Genomic DNA, 15,356 nt, shown 5'->3' with positions numbered 1-15,356 from the left:
AGAAATGACGTCAGTGAACGCGGGTCCTTGTTGCTATAGGCTCAAGGTAGCCGGGAGAATCAATACTGCACTCTGAAGCACCTCACTTCTTAGTAACTAAAGTGAAAGAACTGTTAGGAAGATGTTGCTTGCAGGCAGCTAAAGAACTGGATGTTTGTGCCGCCACGTGTAACTTACCGGGATTTTAAAACTAATTTAAGAGTAGCATTGCGCGAAACCTACAGCATGCTTTATGAGCGGTCCATGGTAGAGACAGGTTGGTCAGACAGATAGTTCTTGATAATCGCAAAGTGAACAAGGGAGGGAAAACCTCAAGGTACTTTCTAACGCTTCGACAAAAGGACCCGTCTTCGTCCATTTCCTTACTGCGCGCTTGCATAATATACTCGTCATTTCCGAGCTATATGCATTTATGTTGCCCTTGAAACTTTTCTCTGTTTGCGAGGCCTGTCTTCCATGGCGCACTGTATATTTTTGTCAGTTATTCCTGTGCCAACTATAAGTCTATTCATTTCTCCTATTACGCTTCAATGTAACATAACCTTAACCAAGTGCACGTTTAAAATCTCTGCGTCATAACTCTATATGAAGGGAGCGGAAATCTCAGAACACCCACTAAACCGACGCCGTTAATTATCAAGGCGTACTTTTAGCTGATGTAGTGCGCCCGGTAGCGAGAACCCTTCTGTTTTCGCTGTCGTTTTCACTGCGTTCGATAAATTATATTGCGACACAAGCCCAAGGCGGCTCGTACTTTTTCGGCGAGCGCCGATCCGAGAGATAACGTGTGCTCATGATCGGTTATGACAGAACACATTGCAGGCTTTTATTTGTTTATTTGTTATTCCTCAAAGGCCCACAAGGACATTACGTGAGGGGTGGGCTTACAAAAATTGTATTATTTTCGACATTGCTGATCTTCGACGGCGGATTTGAAATGAACTGGATTGATGATGGTCGCCACTTAGGATGGAAGTCCATTCCAGTCACTGGCTGTTCTAAGGAAGAAAGACTGCTGATATGTTACAGTGCGAGACTGCTTGGACTAGATGGCGTTAGGGTGTGAGTTACGGGATATCCGATGAGTGCGTGTGATACGGCGGGCATCGTGGTTAAAGGTGTGATATAATCTATGGTACAAGGAAAGACGGGCGATTTTGCGACGGCAGGCTAGCGTGGGAAGATTGAGCTGGGATTTTTGAAGGACCAGTCCAAGCAAAGATTTTCAATGGTGGTGTCAGTGAAATGTGTGGCTTGATCAAAACAGTTCATGCAGAAAGATATACCAGTGCAGCGTGTGTCTCCCTGTGCCATGAAAAACAGTTCACGGCTTCCTTCTCCTGATGTATCTCGGTGCTTCGCATTAATATTTGCTCCTTTGAAACGAATTATTTGCACACCCAGGTAGTTGTTTAGTGCCACGAAGAAGCTTTGTCACCGCGTTCCCCTTCTTGCACCCGTAACTGCACTTACTGCCGCGTCCATCCTGACCCTGTGGGCACAGGACATTCTCAAGAGCGCCTATTCCGCGGCCGACGTGTTCCTTACATCCCAGGACTATCGGGCAAAATCCCTTTACGCAACAGGTGAAGGCGGAGAAGGTGGGGAAGGCCTGAGCCGGTAAGGGCGGGAGTTTTCGAACGCGGTGAAGGTCACAGCAGATGAGGGCGGTGAAGGTGGGACCCGATGAGGGCTAAAGTGTTTGTGAAGCCGGGAGAAGAAAAAGGTGGCGAAGGCGCAATATCTGAGAAGGCGCTGGAGGACGGAGGAGGTTAGGGCGGGAGCTTTCGTGAAGCCGGTGAAGGTGAGAGAGAAAGTGTGAAGGCGGTAGCAGATGAAGGCGGGAGTTACTGTGAAGGCGATGGAGGTGCGAGAAAGTGAGGAAGGCAGTGACGGAGGGAGCAGGTGATGTCGGGAGTTTTCGTAAAGTGGGGGATTTGTGAAGGCGGCGAAGGTGGGAGTCGGTGAAGGTGAGAGTCGGTGAAGGCGGGGTTGTGGGAGCAGGTGGGGGCGCGATGTTTGTGAAGACGATGAAGGCAGCACCCGTTGAGACTTGAGTTTCCGTAAAGGCGGCGAAAGTGCGAGGTGACGAAGGTGGTGAAGGCGGGAGTAGGCGAAGGAGGAGAATTTAGTAAAGGCTATGAAGGTGAGAGAAAGTTAGACCAACATGACTACCCCAATGCAGGTGGTCAGACTGGTTTCTCGGCGACCGGCTGTCGCGCGCGTTAAAGACCTCGAGCTCGCTCTGGAAGTCTGTTCCGGTGCCGCCGCTGCTGGGTCAGTTTGTGCAACTGTTACGCCACCAGCCTTTTCAGCTCTACAATAAACCGCTCTTCAATTTATTTATTTATTTATTTATTTATTTATTTATTTATTTATTTATTTATTTATTTATTTATTTGTTTATTTATTCACTCATTACCTCAAAGGCCCCGGCTTTGGGGCATTACATGAGAGATTGGCATGACAGATTAAAAGATAATGGCCTCTATCTTTTTCTCGAATACGATGGGGTTTGCAAGGTGCACGGCAAGTAAGTAACAGAGCAGATTAAAGAGTAAAGTAGCGTACGTTCTTCTCCGGTAACTTTTCCGCCTCGATCAGCACGCTGTAGTGAGCGATCGAACTGCTGTCCTATCGCTTTAACTCCTCATCTTCCTTTCACTGCACCCTGGGCTTTCTGACCTCGGGTTTAAATACAAGTGCCCCTACTCCAGCGTCTGCGTTTCTCTCTTGTTCCCCTCGAAGCTGTACGGGTCACCAACACGAAGTTCCCTCTTTACACCTGCTGCAAAGCGGACTGCCAACACAGCCGAGGAAATCGGTGATGCCTAAAAAAAACGCCTCTAAATCTCCTGGTACGCAAAAGAAGGTGATGAATAGTGCAAAAATTATAAGTCGCCTGTTATCCACATGTCGGAAATGGTGGAAGAAAAAAAAATTCCGGCCAGCGGAATTGAAACCCAGCGATTCGGAATATAATAGAATGCAGCATTGTCGTTCCTTGCGGCGATGTTGGCGGCACTGGCGAGCCAGCACGCAATGAGCGGTGTTGAGGGGAGAAAATTGGCGTGAAAAAACGCAACAACGGTATAGCGGTGAGGAACATCGAATACATATGCATTGGTTAATGGCGAATAACTACATATAACTGTTCGTGCGCTTGCATCTATTTCAGGCTTGCTCACTGATACTTTCACAGCTATCATTCAACCACTGAGTTTTAGTGAAAACTTTTTAGAGACTTCCCGTGGCTCTTCAACGAGGTGAAAGGGCGATTCCGAAAGCTCCTTCACTGAAGGAAAACGTCCTTAAGGATGGTTGCATGTGGGGTTTAACGTCTAGTATCGACACCTGGGGACATGATCAAGAGACGCCGAAGGGGAGGAGGCCACCGAGTGTCCTTTAACGCGAGCTGACATAGCACAGCCCGCCGCAGGAGACTTTTGCGTTTAGCGTTCATCGAAATGCGGCGGCCGCCGGGGCCGAGATGCGAACCCCCGTGCTTGGGCTCAGGCACCGAACGCCATGGACATTAAGCCGCCGTGACCGGTCACTCTTGAGAATGTCTGCTCCCCTCATCACACGTCCTAAACGGCTGGGCAACACCTGGCAATGGTGCTACCCACCTGCGACGTGCTCCCTATAAGCCGCAGTTTGAGCATGGGTAGTTTTCGATTACAGCGTGCGGTGACGACAACTGTTTACCGTTTAGACTCCCAAAAGTCAGAAGGTCATACAACTACTTCAACACTCAAGTAACACGAAGCCTTGGGCCAGTTACAGCATGGTGAAATGCAAGACAAGCGAAAAATGATGTGCGAACTCAACAAATGAAAGCAAACGCGATGCATAACGCTGCAACTTGGCCTGGTGAGCGTTTCCGATGATTAGCTCAGAAAATCCGCATTTCTCGTTCATGTATGCGTGCATATGCATTAGCGCATGTCCTGTCCACCCTGTCCTTCTTTTTCCTCGTTCATAGGTAACTGGCTAAAGATAAATAAAGTTTTGACCAGAAGACACGTTTTCCTCTTTATAAGACGAATGCACACTGACCAGGGTAGTGCTGGGCACTCAGCAACGTGAAGGCCTGCACCATCAAGGCAAGTCCAGCAATCCAGGCCGTCGCTCGATGCATGTTGTCGACTCAGCTTCGTCGCCGATGGTGCACGGGGAGGGAAGAGTCTTGGCTGGAAGTGCGCTCACAAGGCTTTCGCCTCGACCAGTAGGCTTACGCGAGGCTTAGCAGTTCCCGCGCGCTGTCGCAGCTTATTCCGCATGTCCGGGTCGTCTGGGGGGAGACCGCAGGCAACAGCAGCAGCAGTTAGTGGTGCTGGTTGTTCCGACAGGAAGTCATCGGTCCTATCTTGCAGCGACCGGACATGGGACCGGAATCAGCGTATCGGCGCTAGCCAGTTCCGAGGCCACGCTGCAGCAGCCGCACTCGACGCGTAATTGGCCCGGCCTGGAACAGCGCCGGCAGAGGCAGCTAAGCTCTACGTATGCGGTCGGTGTGCGTGTGTAGTCAAACCCTCTCTCCCGCCTCCCCTCGTTCTCCGCTACCCAGCAGGGAGCGTGGACGGGTTCCCTCTCTTCCGTCTCCCGCGTGTGTAACGTGACACATGGTAAGAATACGCGAACAGATTTGAACAACTACTCCCATGTGTGCGTATGGCGACCCGCAGGGTTTCCTTTTTTTTTTCTGGCGGTAAGATATTGGACGCGGAACACACGCGTCTCATATCCGAAATGGCAGCTGCGTTTGGACGGATGCTGAAACGAGATGTGGCGAACGAGCGCCATAGCAACTTTCTCCGCAGTCTCTATGTTGCGCCCCCGGATGGCTGCCGCGGAGACTGAAGCCCCTCGGCCGTTGACGACCGAAGCTCCCGTCCAGCCACCCACCGCGTCAACATACGCTACGTCCGCTTTCTCCATATTACCCAACCTCAGCTCTAGTGCCTCGCCTCTCTTGGCCCTGCGTTCTATGTTGAACTCCGGGTGCATATTTTTCGGGAAGGGGGGGGGGGGGGGGACTACCAAAGCGTTCCTTCGTTCCCTGTCGATTTCAATTTTCATTTTGATCCCTCTGATTTATTCGAACTTTTGATAGCATCACCCTGCCTGTTTCCGTTGTGCCGAGTCTCTCAATTTGAGAGGCACGTACCGTTTCCAATAGTTCCATCCATGTTTCTATAGTTCTTCCCTGCGTAGGAACAAAAGCAAAATTTGTAGTAAGCGACAGTAAAACTGCCATTAAAAATTTTGGATGAGGCAGAATGTCGCCGGAAGCGGCCAAGATCCTTAGCCAACAACCGCTCGATAGGAAAATTCATTTAATTTGGACACCCGTACACGCCGCCGTTCCCTGTAACGAGGCGGCTCACGAGCTAGCCGGAGTTCTCTACCTAGAGCCCCCCGGGCACTGAGGGAAAGACGAGTGCCTGCAAAATTACGGGGAGATTGTTGACCATTACAAATCTGGACGTGAACTGGTACCCCTCCCCTCCCCAGACCCAAAATTAATAGAGAAGCTGTCTCGTGGAGGCGGCTACAAACCAATACATTTATGAGCGTGTACCCAGAGCTGAGATCGCATGATCGATGCACACACTGTGGGGCGAGAGGGACCCTCGACCACATAATTTGGTAGTGCCCAAATTCTCGCCGGGCGGGCAAAAATATTGATAGTAGAGAAGCCTGGAAGACCCTGCTAAGAAGCCGGGACCCCGAGCTCCAGCGCACCACCATTCGTCTGGCGGAAGAGGCCGCTACTAGTCAAGGACTGCCAGCTAACTTCTAACCGCGGACGCGCAACTCCCAGTCTCCCAGGCCTGCGTGCCGGGGGCGGGGAAACACGTCTTTTCTGATGAAAATAAAAGTTGTTCAATCAATCAATCAGTCAGTCAGTCAGTCAATCGATCGATCGATCGATCGATCGATGGATCAATCACTCAATGTAGTGAACGTAATTTCTTTACTGCATAAATTCCACACACAGTCCCAGATTGCTACTTGTATCTGCGGGTCGACAGTCACGTGAAAGGGGTACGTGCGCAGACGACGTACCGCTCTCGAATGGACGCGGAACCAGTGAATCTCGCGGCATTTGGTACTACGACCGCGGATTAAGGGAGAAAGAAAAACAGACGCCCATAAGCGTGTTTTGCCTCAACCCTCTACCACGGTTATTCTTTTTTCCGCTATTACTAATGATCCCGACTGTCCGTAGCGCCAAGGTATGTTAATCCTTGCACCGGTGATGTCGACTTGGGCAGGCACCGCTTGCAGCAGTCGGCCAATCGCTGTCAAGCAACATGCCCACTGGCTCCGATATAAAGTGGGGTAGAGGCAAAAGAATTAGCAAGGGGGACAATCTTCGAAACATTTGCAATCCACCATGCGTAGATCGGTTTCCACTCCATTGTTCCTGATGGAGGCGAAACGCAAAAGGCGCCCGTGTGGGTGGTCGAAATTATTTCGGAGCCCTCCACTACGGCACCTCTTTCTTCCTTCCTTCTTTCACTTCCTCTTTAATCCCTTCCCTTACGGTGCGGCTCGTATGTCCGCCGAGATATTTGTGAAAGTCACTGCGCCATTTCCTTTCCTCAAAAATCAATTTCCAATTTTTAATTTTTCATTGTTCCTCCCTTTAAGTGTGCTCACATTAGCCCAATATGCGGGAGCCCCATTCAAGCTATCTAGCGATTGAGATTTCAGTTATAGACTCGCTTTCATTAGAATCCTCGCCATGCTAGCGACGTGTCTTCCCCGACGCTGTCACGTGACAACCTGCTAACCACCAGCGAATCGTGACAGCAGGTCCGTGGACGCCACAGCTCGTGCAACTCCACGTCACGTGTCAATCTAACCATGTCAAGGACATGGTCACCTGTCTTCAGAATATAATAATAATAATAATAATAATAATAATAATAATAATAATAATAATAATAATAATAATAATAATAATAATAATATTAATAATAATAATAATAATAATAATAATAATAATAATAATAATAATAATAATAATAATAATAATAATAATAATAGGTTTTGGGGGAAAGAAAATGGCGCAGTATCTGTCTCATATATCGTTGGACGCCTGAAATGCGCCGTAAGGGAAGGGATAAAGGAGAAGTGAAAGAAGAAAGGAAGAAGATGTGCCGTAGTGGAGGGCTCCGGAATAATTTCGACCACCTGCGGATCTTTAACGTGCACTGACATACAGCACACGGGCGCCATAGCGTTTTTCCTCCATAAAAACGCAGCCGCCGCGGTCGGGTTCGAACCCGGGTACTCCGGCTCAGTAGACGAGCGCCCTAACCACTGAGCCACCACGGCGGGTTGTCTTGAGACATCAGGTGTCAGATTTGTTGCCTGTCTGGGGCGGGGCATTACCTTTCTAAGCGCCTAAGGTGTGTCGCAAAGCGCGTCGCGCCTGTCAGGTGACAGCATGCCCACGTCTAGCGAGTCGTGACAGCAGGTCCATGGACCCCATATCTCGTGAAAATAGATGTCAAGTTTCAATCTAAACACGGCCATGTCAACTTAAAATGACAGTGTCCAAGAACATGGTAGTCTATCTTCAGACGTGAGGTATGAGGCGTCAGTATTGTCTCTCTCGTGCGATGCAGGACCTTTCGAAGCGCTTAAGTCGTGTCGCAAAGCGTGTCACGACGCTCGGCTTAAAGAACGTTGTGACGTCAAATACTGCACTGCAGTAAAGTGAGGGTACCAGTCTGCCTCATGCATGTTTGGTCGCCGTGGTGGCTCAGTGGTTATGGCGCTCGGCTGCTGACCCGAAAGACGCGGGTTCGATCCCAGCCGCGGCGGTCGAATTTCGATGGAGGCGGAATTCAGATGCCCGTGTGCTGTACGATGTCAGTGCACGTTAAAGAACCCTAGGTGGTCGAAATCTCCGGAGCCCTTCACTACGGCTTCCCTCATAGCCTGTGTCGCTTTAGGACGTTAAACTCCCACAAACCATAAATCATCCTACATGTATGCAAACAAACGAGGTGGTGCTGCTGTCGTTAGCGGACTCACGGTAAGAAAAAGGCCAAGGAGCGGGCGTCAGGGGATATCTTGAGCGCGGATGTAAAAGGCTTGTAGGCGTGTTTTCAGTTTCTTTGACACACAGGAGTGGTTCTTGTATTAAACTTAGCAATTTCGCTTTAAGCACACGGGCTCGCGTTGACCACGTACGGCGTATTCTGGGAAATAACTCGGCTCTGAACATTGCGTATGTGGTTGGTGGCAAACAGAAAGCGCTACATCCGTTGTTTTCCACTCTAGAGCAGTCTTTGAGGCACTGTGCTAGTTTGTATATAATACTTCTCCCCCTATCCTCTCTTCCTGTCTCCTCACCTCTTTCACTTCATTTCTCCATTCTGCCTGCTATCCTTTATTTCCGCTGCCCCAGTTCAGGTGGTTCAGTATCGATGGCAGATGCCGGGGCTAGCAAAAAAATCTTATCCTTCCTTTTTATTATTATTTTAATAAAACCCACTACCACCACCACACACTGTACTAGCCAGCATGATCTTATTTCGGGACAGTAGTGACATGAAGCACTGGTGGCGTTGACTCGGCCGAGCAGACGAGTGTTCGCCGCCTGCAGACCCTGCCTTGCAGTGTGCTCTCAGCAAGCGTTGCACATAATAGCTTAATCCCCAATATCTCGTTACTCTGTTTCCATCCATCTAAATGAAATGGACTGTGTTTCACCCGACAGTTTCTGTTAGTTCACCCATTGACGAATAGGTTGCTGAGAAACTCAGGTGTTTGAAAGACACAGCGGCGCAGGCCGCAGGATACCACTGGCCTGCAAGCTACGTGTACTGGACGCAGCTAGGCGTGTTAAGACCCCACAGTGCGTGCCGCACAAGTGAAAGCTAGGAGGCGCCGGAGGCAAGCGGCAGACGACGGAGCCAGGGATAGGAAACTTCCTATACACGGTTTTTCGAACGTTTTTGTTCTGGCTACACTGCGATTTAGCCCCGGAATATTTCCTGTTTGGAGAATTTGGTCGGGCGCGTATTTCGAGCAAGCAGTAACGCCAGGTAAAAGGAGAGGCATCGAAAGCAGGCGCGTCACCTGCACCGGCACCTTATCGAACACTGCGAACAATGATTTGCTTGCCGCACTGCCTCACGAAAACAAGCGCGACATGCGTCGCTTGCGTCTGCGCGACAGGGGTTGTCTGCACCGGCGCAAACAATTTCAAACACCGCGCCATTGATACCAGAAGCACTTTGGGGCTAATATCGTCGTCAACTCCTATGTTCGTTTAAAAACGTCAAAACCGTGCATGCGTGCCGCGGCTAGCCAATCCAGACACCAAGGCCAATTCCTCCCTTAGCGGCCAGAGAACTGGAATGGCCGGTCGTTTATATGGTAGCGTACGCGTTTGAAAAGTGGCGGCATCATGCTCTTGCTGACATGGGTGAGGGTGGTGGGAGAGAACGCAGCGCCTCGCTATACGCAGACTGCTTGCTAAAGCTGTGCTTCGCTTGTTTGACTCTCCCCTTCCCCTCACAGTGAAGATGATTCATGATCTTTTAGTTCATTTTGATCCGCATTTGGCGAAGTCGCTCAAAAGCTCTTCTATATACTTACGCGCCTGTCTCTAAGCGTAGCATGCGCTGGCTTTACAGCGCCATGAAAATGTTTGATTTTTTTTTTTCAGAATGCACAACCTTCATACAAGGAGTTCAGAGTGCGTAGCGTTATTACTGCGTCATTGCAGTGACAGACTGAACACTATGAGCTTTTTTCAGGGTTGGCTGCAGGCAGTGAAATAAATTTGGGTGAATCAGTACGTTTTTTGCTCTGTATTTGTTAGCATGTATGAATACCCAAAACCCTCACACCGTCAAGTTCGACAAGTCTGCCAAGTTTCATTGACATACAGGTGCCCAAAAAAGTTTTCGGAGCACGAAAATTGCCACAAACCCGAATTTCTCCGCAGCTTAAACATGCAGCCATGAACTGAATGGTGTGCTCTGTAGTTCCCCACGCGACCTGCACAATACACCCCTCAGTGCTTATATGCGCTTATAGGCAACGAGGAAATAGACGTTTTTCGCGATTTCGGCGTTCCGAAAACTTTTGTGGGCACCTGTACATATATATTATGCATATGTGCGTAATGTGTAGCCACTTAGTAATATTATTCCACCAAAACCTCATTGTGATTTGCAACATATGCGCGTTAACACAAAACGAAACACTTGCTGCAATTTTAGAGCGAAACAACTACTTCACGACCAAACCTGCAAAAGCCGGACCATCGCTGAAGCCTCGACCTTGAATAAATAAAATAAGTAATGTCGTGACTGGGTTTCGAACCCGCGGCGGCGCGAACAGATCAGCTTCGTTGGCCACTGCAATAGAGCACTATGTTATATCGCCGCAGCTGATCACGCTTCGTGTTACACTGCAACACACTCTCGCGCTGTGCATTGCACATCGTCGTCTCCATCAAGTTCCATCTGCGGCGCGAACAGATCAGATAAGCTCAACATCGATCAAATCTTAAGCTGAGCCTAAAATTGTCGCCAGACGTGGCGACTACTCAACAACGCGGCAACCAGGCTAGACACGTGCTTTTGTACATTTGCTCAATTTAACTACGCTAATACCTACTTTCTTTTTACTGGTTCTTTAATAAAATCTGCTACTCCACGCATTATTGCCGGTGTCATTGGCACTCTAGACGGCCAATTTCGGAGAGACTTTGCGGTTGGCACCCTAACATTCGAAACGCAGCCGTACGTTTTCGTGCAAGATAAGCATTCATATAGCAAACTGTGAGTTCTGAAAACCACCTACCTTTGATTGTGCGGTCCAGAATGCGCACTTGACTGGCCAAATGTTTGTAGCGCTTGGGGCTCACGAGTAATTTCAAAATCTCCAATGCTTTCTTCTTATTGAGCAGCCTGCAGTGTGCTTTCTTTGGTTCCGTGCGCCTTTCAGCGCTCTATCCTGTACCTTTAGTTTTCCCTCCTTAGGCGGGCCACACGTTTGGATGCTGCTGGGGAGACGAGCTCCTTTTTTTTCTCCGTCCTTGGGTTGCGTCGGATCCTGCAATGTTTGGGCCATGCAGTGGAATGTTTTCACATCACGCGACAAAGGACTGGATTGCGGCGTGTTCGAAAAGTTGTCTTCTCGTTCTACCGCAGACGTGAATTTAATGTTTGGGATGGGACGCTCTGGCAGCTCTGCAGTGTTCGTTGGTTCGCAACCACGCACGAAGCTTATCTTATCTCTGAGTCACGCAAAGCAATTCGTGGCCGACAGCCACAGAAGTTATCGCGCCAAGCACGAGCATCACTCCCGCCGAGTTTTTCTGTTGATTTTGTGGGCGAAAGGGCACGGTGAATAGTAGGGTTTTCAAAGTTGGCTGATTTTTCTCTGCCTGTACAAAATCGCCCCTTCTTCCGGGTTTCGCGCCCCGCGGACGATGTCAGGCGTGGTTAGCTGAGAGCTGCGAACGTCCTGCCGAAGGCAATTTTTTTTTATTGCATCTTAGAATGTTGTCAACCTCACTGCGGTCAGCGGACCTGGCCAGGCAGAAGATCGCCATCAGCCGGGCCGCACACGTCATGGACCAAAGCCACACGAACGTTTAGACCGCGGGTCGGGTCGTGCGGAGACCCAGGGGGCCTGTGTGCCTCGAATTCTCTTGCAAATAAAGTTTCACCACCACCGAAATTATAACTCGGTATTAGCGCCTGGCGAGAAAAGATTACAACAAAAACTTTACATCTAACCATCTCCCGTTGAAAATGACGTATCACAAAGTGACATGCACCGAAAAGCATCAACGGACCACAGTAGCAGCCCGCGGCGGTGGCTCAGTGGTTAGGCCGCTGGGCTACTGATCCGGAGTACCCGAGTTATAACCCGACCTCGGCGGCCGCGTTTCGATGGATGCGATAAGCAAAGGCATGTCAAAACTCGGATGCGCAAAAAAAAAAAAACAACCGCGCTGCTCACGCGCTCGCATCTGCCGCCGCTCGCCGCAGCTAGCCGCTAATGCGCGCGCATGCGAATCTGCATTCGCAGTCCGAAATACTAAAAAAAAAGAACTTAGGCAAACGTTTAACCCGGCTAAACCTAAGTAACGAAAGCGAAAGCTTGAAAGTTAAGCCTGGTAAAGCTTGGCTAGACTTGGTTGTTGCTCGGTGGTAATGACTGACGTTTAGCCAAGGTTTACCAGGCTTAACTTAAAAGCTTTCGCTTTGGTTGCTCTTTTCGTCTCTGTGCGGCAGCCTCTCGGCGAGCTACGTCCACTGGTTGATCGGTTTCGGCCCGTCGTCTTCGCAACATCTGAGACGAAGACAGTTCATGAGGTGTCTCACTCGCCTGGATCACCCATGACGACTGCTGCCGTTAACTTGTCGAGAGCTGTTGCAATCCGTTGGCACCGGCTCAGAGGCAGCGGAGGCTTCTAGACGGAGCGAGCGCACGGCTCCGGCGTACCAGCGTTTGAGTCACGTCATGACTGTCAAGTGACTGGGCAGAGGCGAGCGCTCGGTCTCGGCAGCAGCGGCGGCTGAATGACGTCATAGCTGTCACGTGGTTTCTCCTCGGTTCAAGGTCAAACTCGCGCACACGGTGTACACTGCACACGGCGAATAAGCTACGGAGGCGAGCAGTAAAAGCTTTCGCTTTTGAAATTGGCTCGGTGGAAGAGAACAGCAAAGGAAAAGAGTGAAAACTAATAAGTGCAATATCTTCTGCTCATTTTATAAAATTATGTGTGCTTGAAATAAAACACCACGGCAGCACGTGAACGAATTATTCGTTTTTAAAAGTGGCTTCTCTTCCAGTGTCCATGTGCACTGTAGTTGAAACCGTAACTAGCCACAGTTTCCTTCCCCTGGCGGAGCTGCGATGGTGTTTCGCAAGTAGTTATGAGAGTCTGATTACAGTGATCGCCGCTTGCTCCGCAAAGGGTTTACGACACTATTTGTATCAGGTCTTTAAAGGTGTTATTCAGGTAAATCTGTCTGCAAACTGCCATAAAGGAAGACTATGGGATCCAGCGCCTTCGCCAGCCTAATTCCGTCCACTGCCGAACAAAGACCTCTCCCATGGACCTACACTTAAACTTTTCCTGCGCCAGCCGCTTCCACGTTATCCCAGCAAACTTTCTCATCTAATCCGCCCACCTGACTCCCCGCCTGCCCCTCCTACGCTCTCTTGGAACTTCACTCCATCATGCAGAGGGTCCGTCTTTCAGAGACGAACTGCATACAGCGCCTTCTTAAGCTTGACAATGCGTACGCTTATTCGGTATTGCGCGACAGCCAGCCTAAACCTAGTCAGTTTTCTGAGTCTATGCCTCCATTTCTTTTAACTGGAATACTTGGAACTTGGAGCCTCTTAAACCCCTCGCTTCACGGCCCGACACAAGTGTCCACTCACTCGACTGCCCACCGCTGCTACGCGGACGCGTAGTCTCTGTGGTTTCGGCAGATCGAGGATGACCGTGCATCGAGTTCAGCTACGAATCAAGTGTGGAGCGCTACCAGCGCGGACAGGAACCACACTGCTATCACCGGGCTTCCCGCATAACGCAGCATGAAGAAAACTTCCTCAACGGGGACCCCGGAACTTTTTTTTTTTAGTGGAGGGGCACGACTTCCAATTTGATTTTAAGTTTAATTTATTCAGTGTTATCGTTTCAATCAATTATATATATATATATATATATATATATATATATATATATATATATATATATATATATATATATATATATATATATATATATATATATATATATATATATATATATATATATATAACTTCTTTGTACTAACCAAACGTGTATTTTTTTTAGTACATATAAAACGTATATTGACACCGGCTGTATAACCATGCATACGATAGAAGTGATCGACTGCATTAAACAAGTAGTTTAAGCACTCTCTGTTCCTGTGCTAATCATGCTTTTGTACGGAGGTCAGACCGTCAGTGACTACTGTTCGGACACGACTGGTGTAAGTTACTAAAGAGAAAGCCTTTAAGACTGACTTTATAATAATAATAATAATAATAATAATAATAATAATAATAATAATAATAATAATAATAATAATAATAATGTTCTTTATTTCCATCGGGATGATGGAGGAGGTTGCGGGTGAAAGCTGATCGTAAACGGCAGCTTGACAAAGGCCCACAGCCTCCCTCTACAGGGCAACAACAGCAATGCAAAGGCACTAACAAATATGCATATAGTCTCTCCGCTATTTCGCAGAGCCAAAAATAAGGGGATTTAGAAATGAAACATTGAAACAGAAAATAGAACAACAATCAATACAAGAAAAACAGAGGGTAGAATGCAGTACAATAAACACAGGATTAGAATTACCTGGACGCAGGGACCGTACCATCGTTCTCTAATGGACTTCGTCAAATCAGCTAACCTTTTTCCATTCATTTAATCTCTACTACACCATTCATCACACCTTCACCCATCATTGATGCCCTGGGGCAATAAATTTCGCTTTAAAAAATATAGACGTTATTGGAATACAGGTGCAGTTTTTAAGAATGAATGCAGTGAAGCTGTCGTAATTCGTGTTTAGATATTTTAAGCAGGCCAGTCCCGGATAGCTGTTTAATAGTGTTCGAAGTGTGAAGGATAATTTTTTTCTTTTTGTAGCGGTTAGGGTAACACAGAGAGCTCTTTTCCAGTAATGACAACTCATGCAGAGATTCAAGATGACATTTTAGTTAGCGCTGGAATGCAAGTCCTAGTTTACTAATTGTAAAGATTGAATACTGGCATTATGTTTGCTTTGGGGAAAAGACCTTGCGAGTGACTGTTGTATGGTAGATTAAAAAGTATTCTGATAAGCTTTTTTGAAGTATAAATATTTTTTGCAAATTTCTATACGTCGTTGTGCCCCATACCACGAAACAATAATTAAAATGAGAGTAAAACAGGGAAATATAAAGCAGGATCTTTACTTTATGCGGGAATATGATCTGTAACGTGAAATAATGCCAACTGCTCGAGCTACCTAAGTTAAAACAGCATCATTGTGACTATCCCATAGCATGCTCTGAGAAAATGTAACGCCCAAAATTTTAATGTTATTTGTGATTTTTATGGTGCACCACCATAAATTAAGCTTACATAAGAATTTAACTGCCTGGATTTAGGTCTAAATATTACAGCTTTTGTTTTATTAACATTTATGTTTAAATGGTTCACTATTGACCACGTTTTAAGCTTGGTAAGGAGAGAATTCACGTCATTGTGTAAGATATGGCATACTGGAGCACATAAAAATATACTAGCGTCGTCGGCATACAAAACATATTTA

At 47.9% G+C, this 15,356-nt stretch overlaps 1 protein-coding gene across 1 annotated transcript in view; it reads right to left on the bottom strand.

Annotated features, from left to right (window-relative positions):
* LOC144110703 (uncharacterized) overlaps positions 1-12,503 on the bottom strand; it is a 113,102-nt gene extending 100,599 nt beyond the window's left edge. The window contains exons 1-3 of the mRNA XM_077643760.1: positions 12,379-12,503; positions 10,843-11,094; positions 4,060-4,468 (exon numbers count right to left, since the gene is read on the bottom strand). Of these exons, the coding sequence (XP_077499886.1) occupies positions 4,060-4,141 (82 nt within the window). The 5' untranslated portion in view covers positions 4,142-4,468; positions 10,843-11,094; positions 12,379-12,503. The remainder of the gene's footprint in view (positions 1-4,059; positions 4,469-10,842; positions 11,095-12,378) is intronic.
* Between the last annotated feature and the right edge of the window lie 2,853 nt (positions 12,504-15,356).

This window comes from Amblyomma americanum, chromosome 11 (assembly GCF_052857255.1).
Source record: "Amblyomma americanum isolate KBUSLIRL-KWMA chromosome 11, ASM5285725v1, whole genome shotgun sequence".
Lineage (NCBI taxonomy): Eukaryota > Metazoa > Arthropoda > Arachnida > Ixodida > Ixodidae > Amblyomma > Amblyomma americanum.
This window is presented reverse-complemented; position numbering and strand designations above follow the sequence as displayed.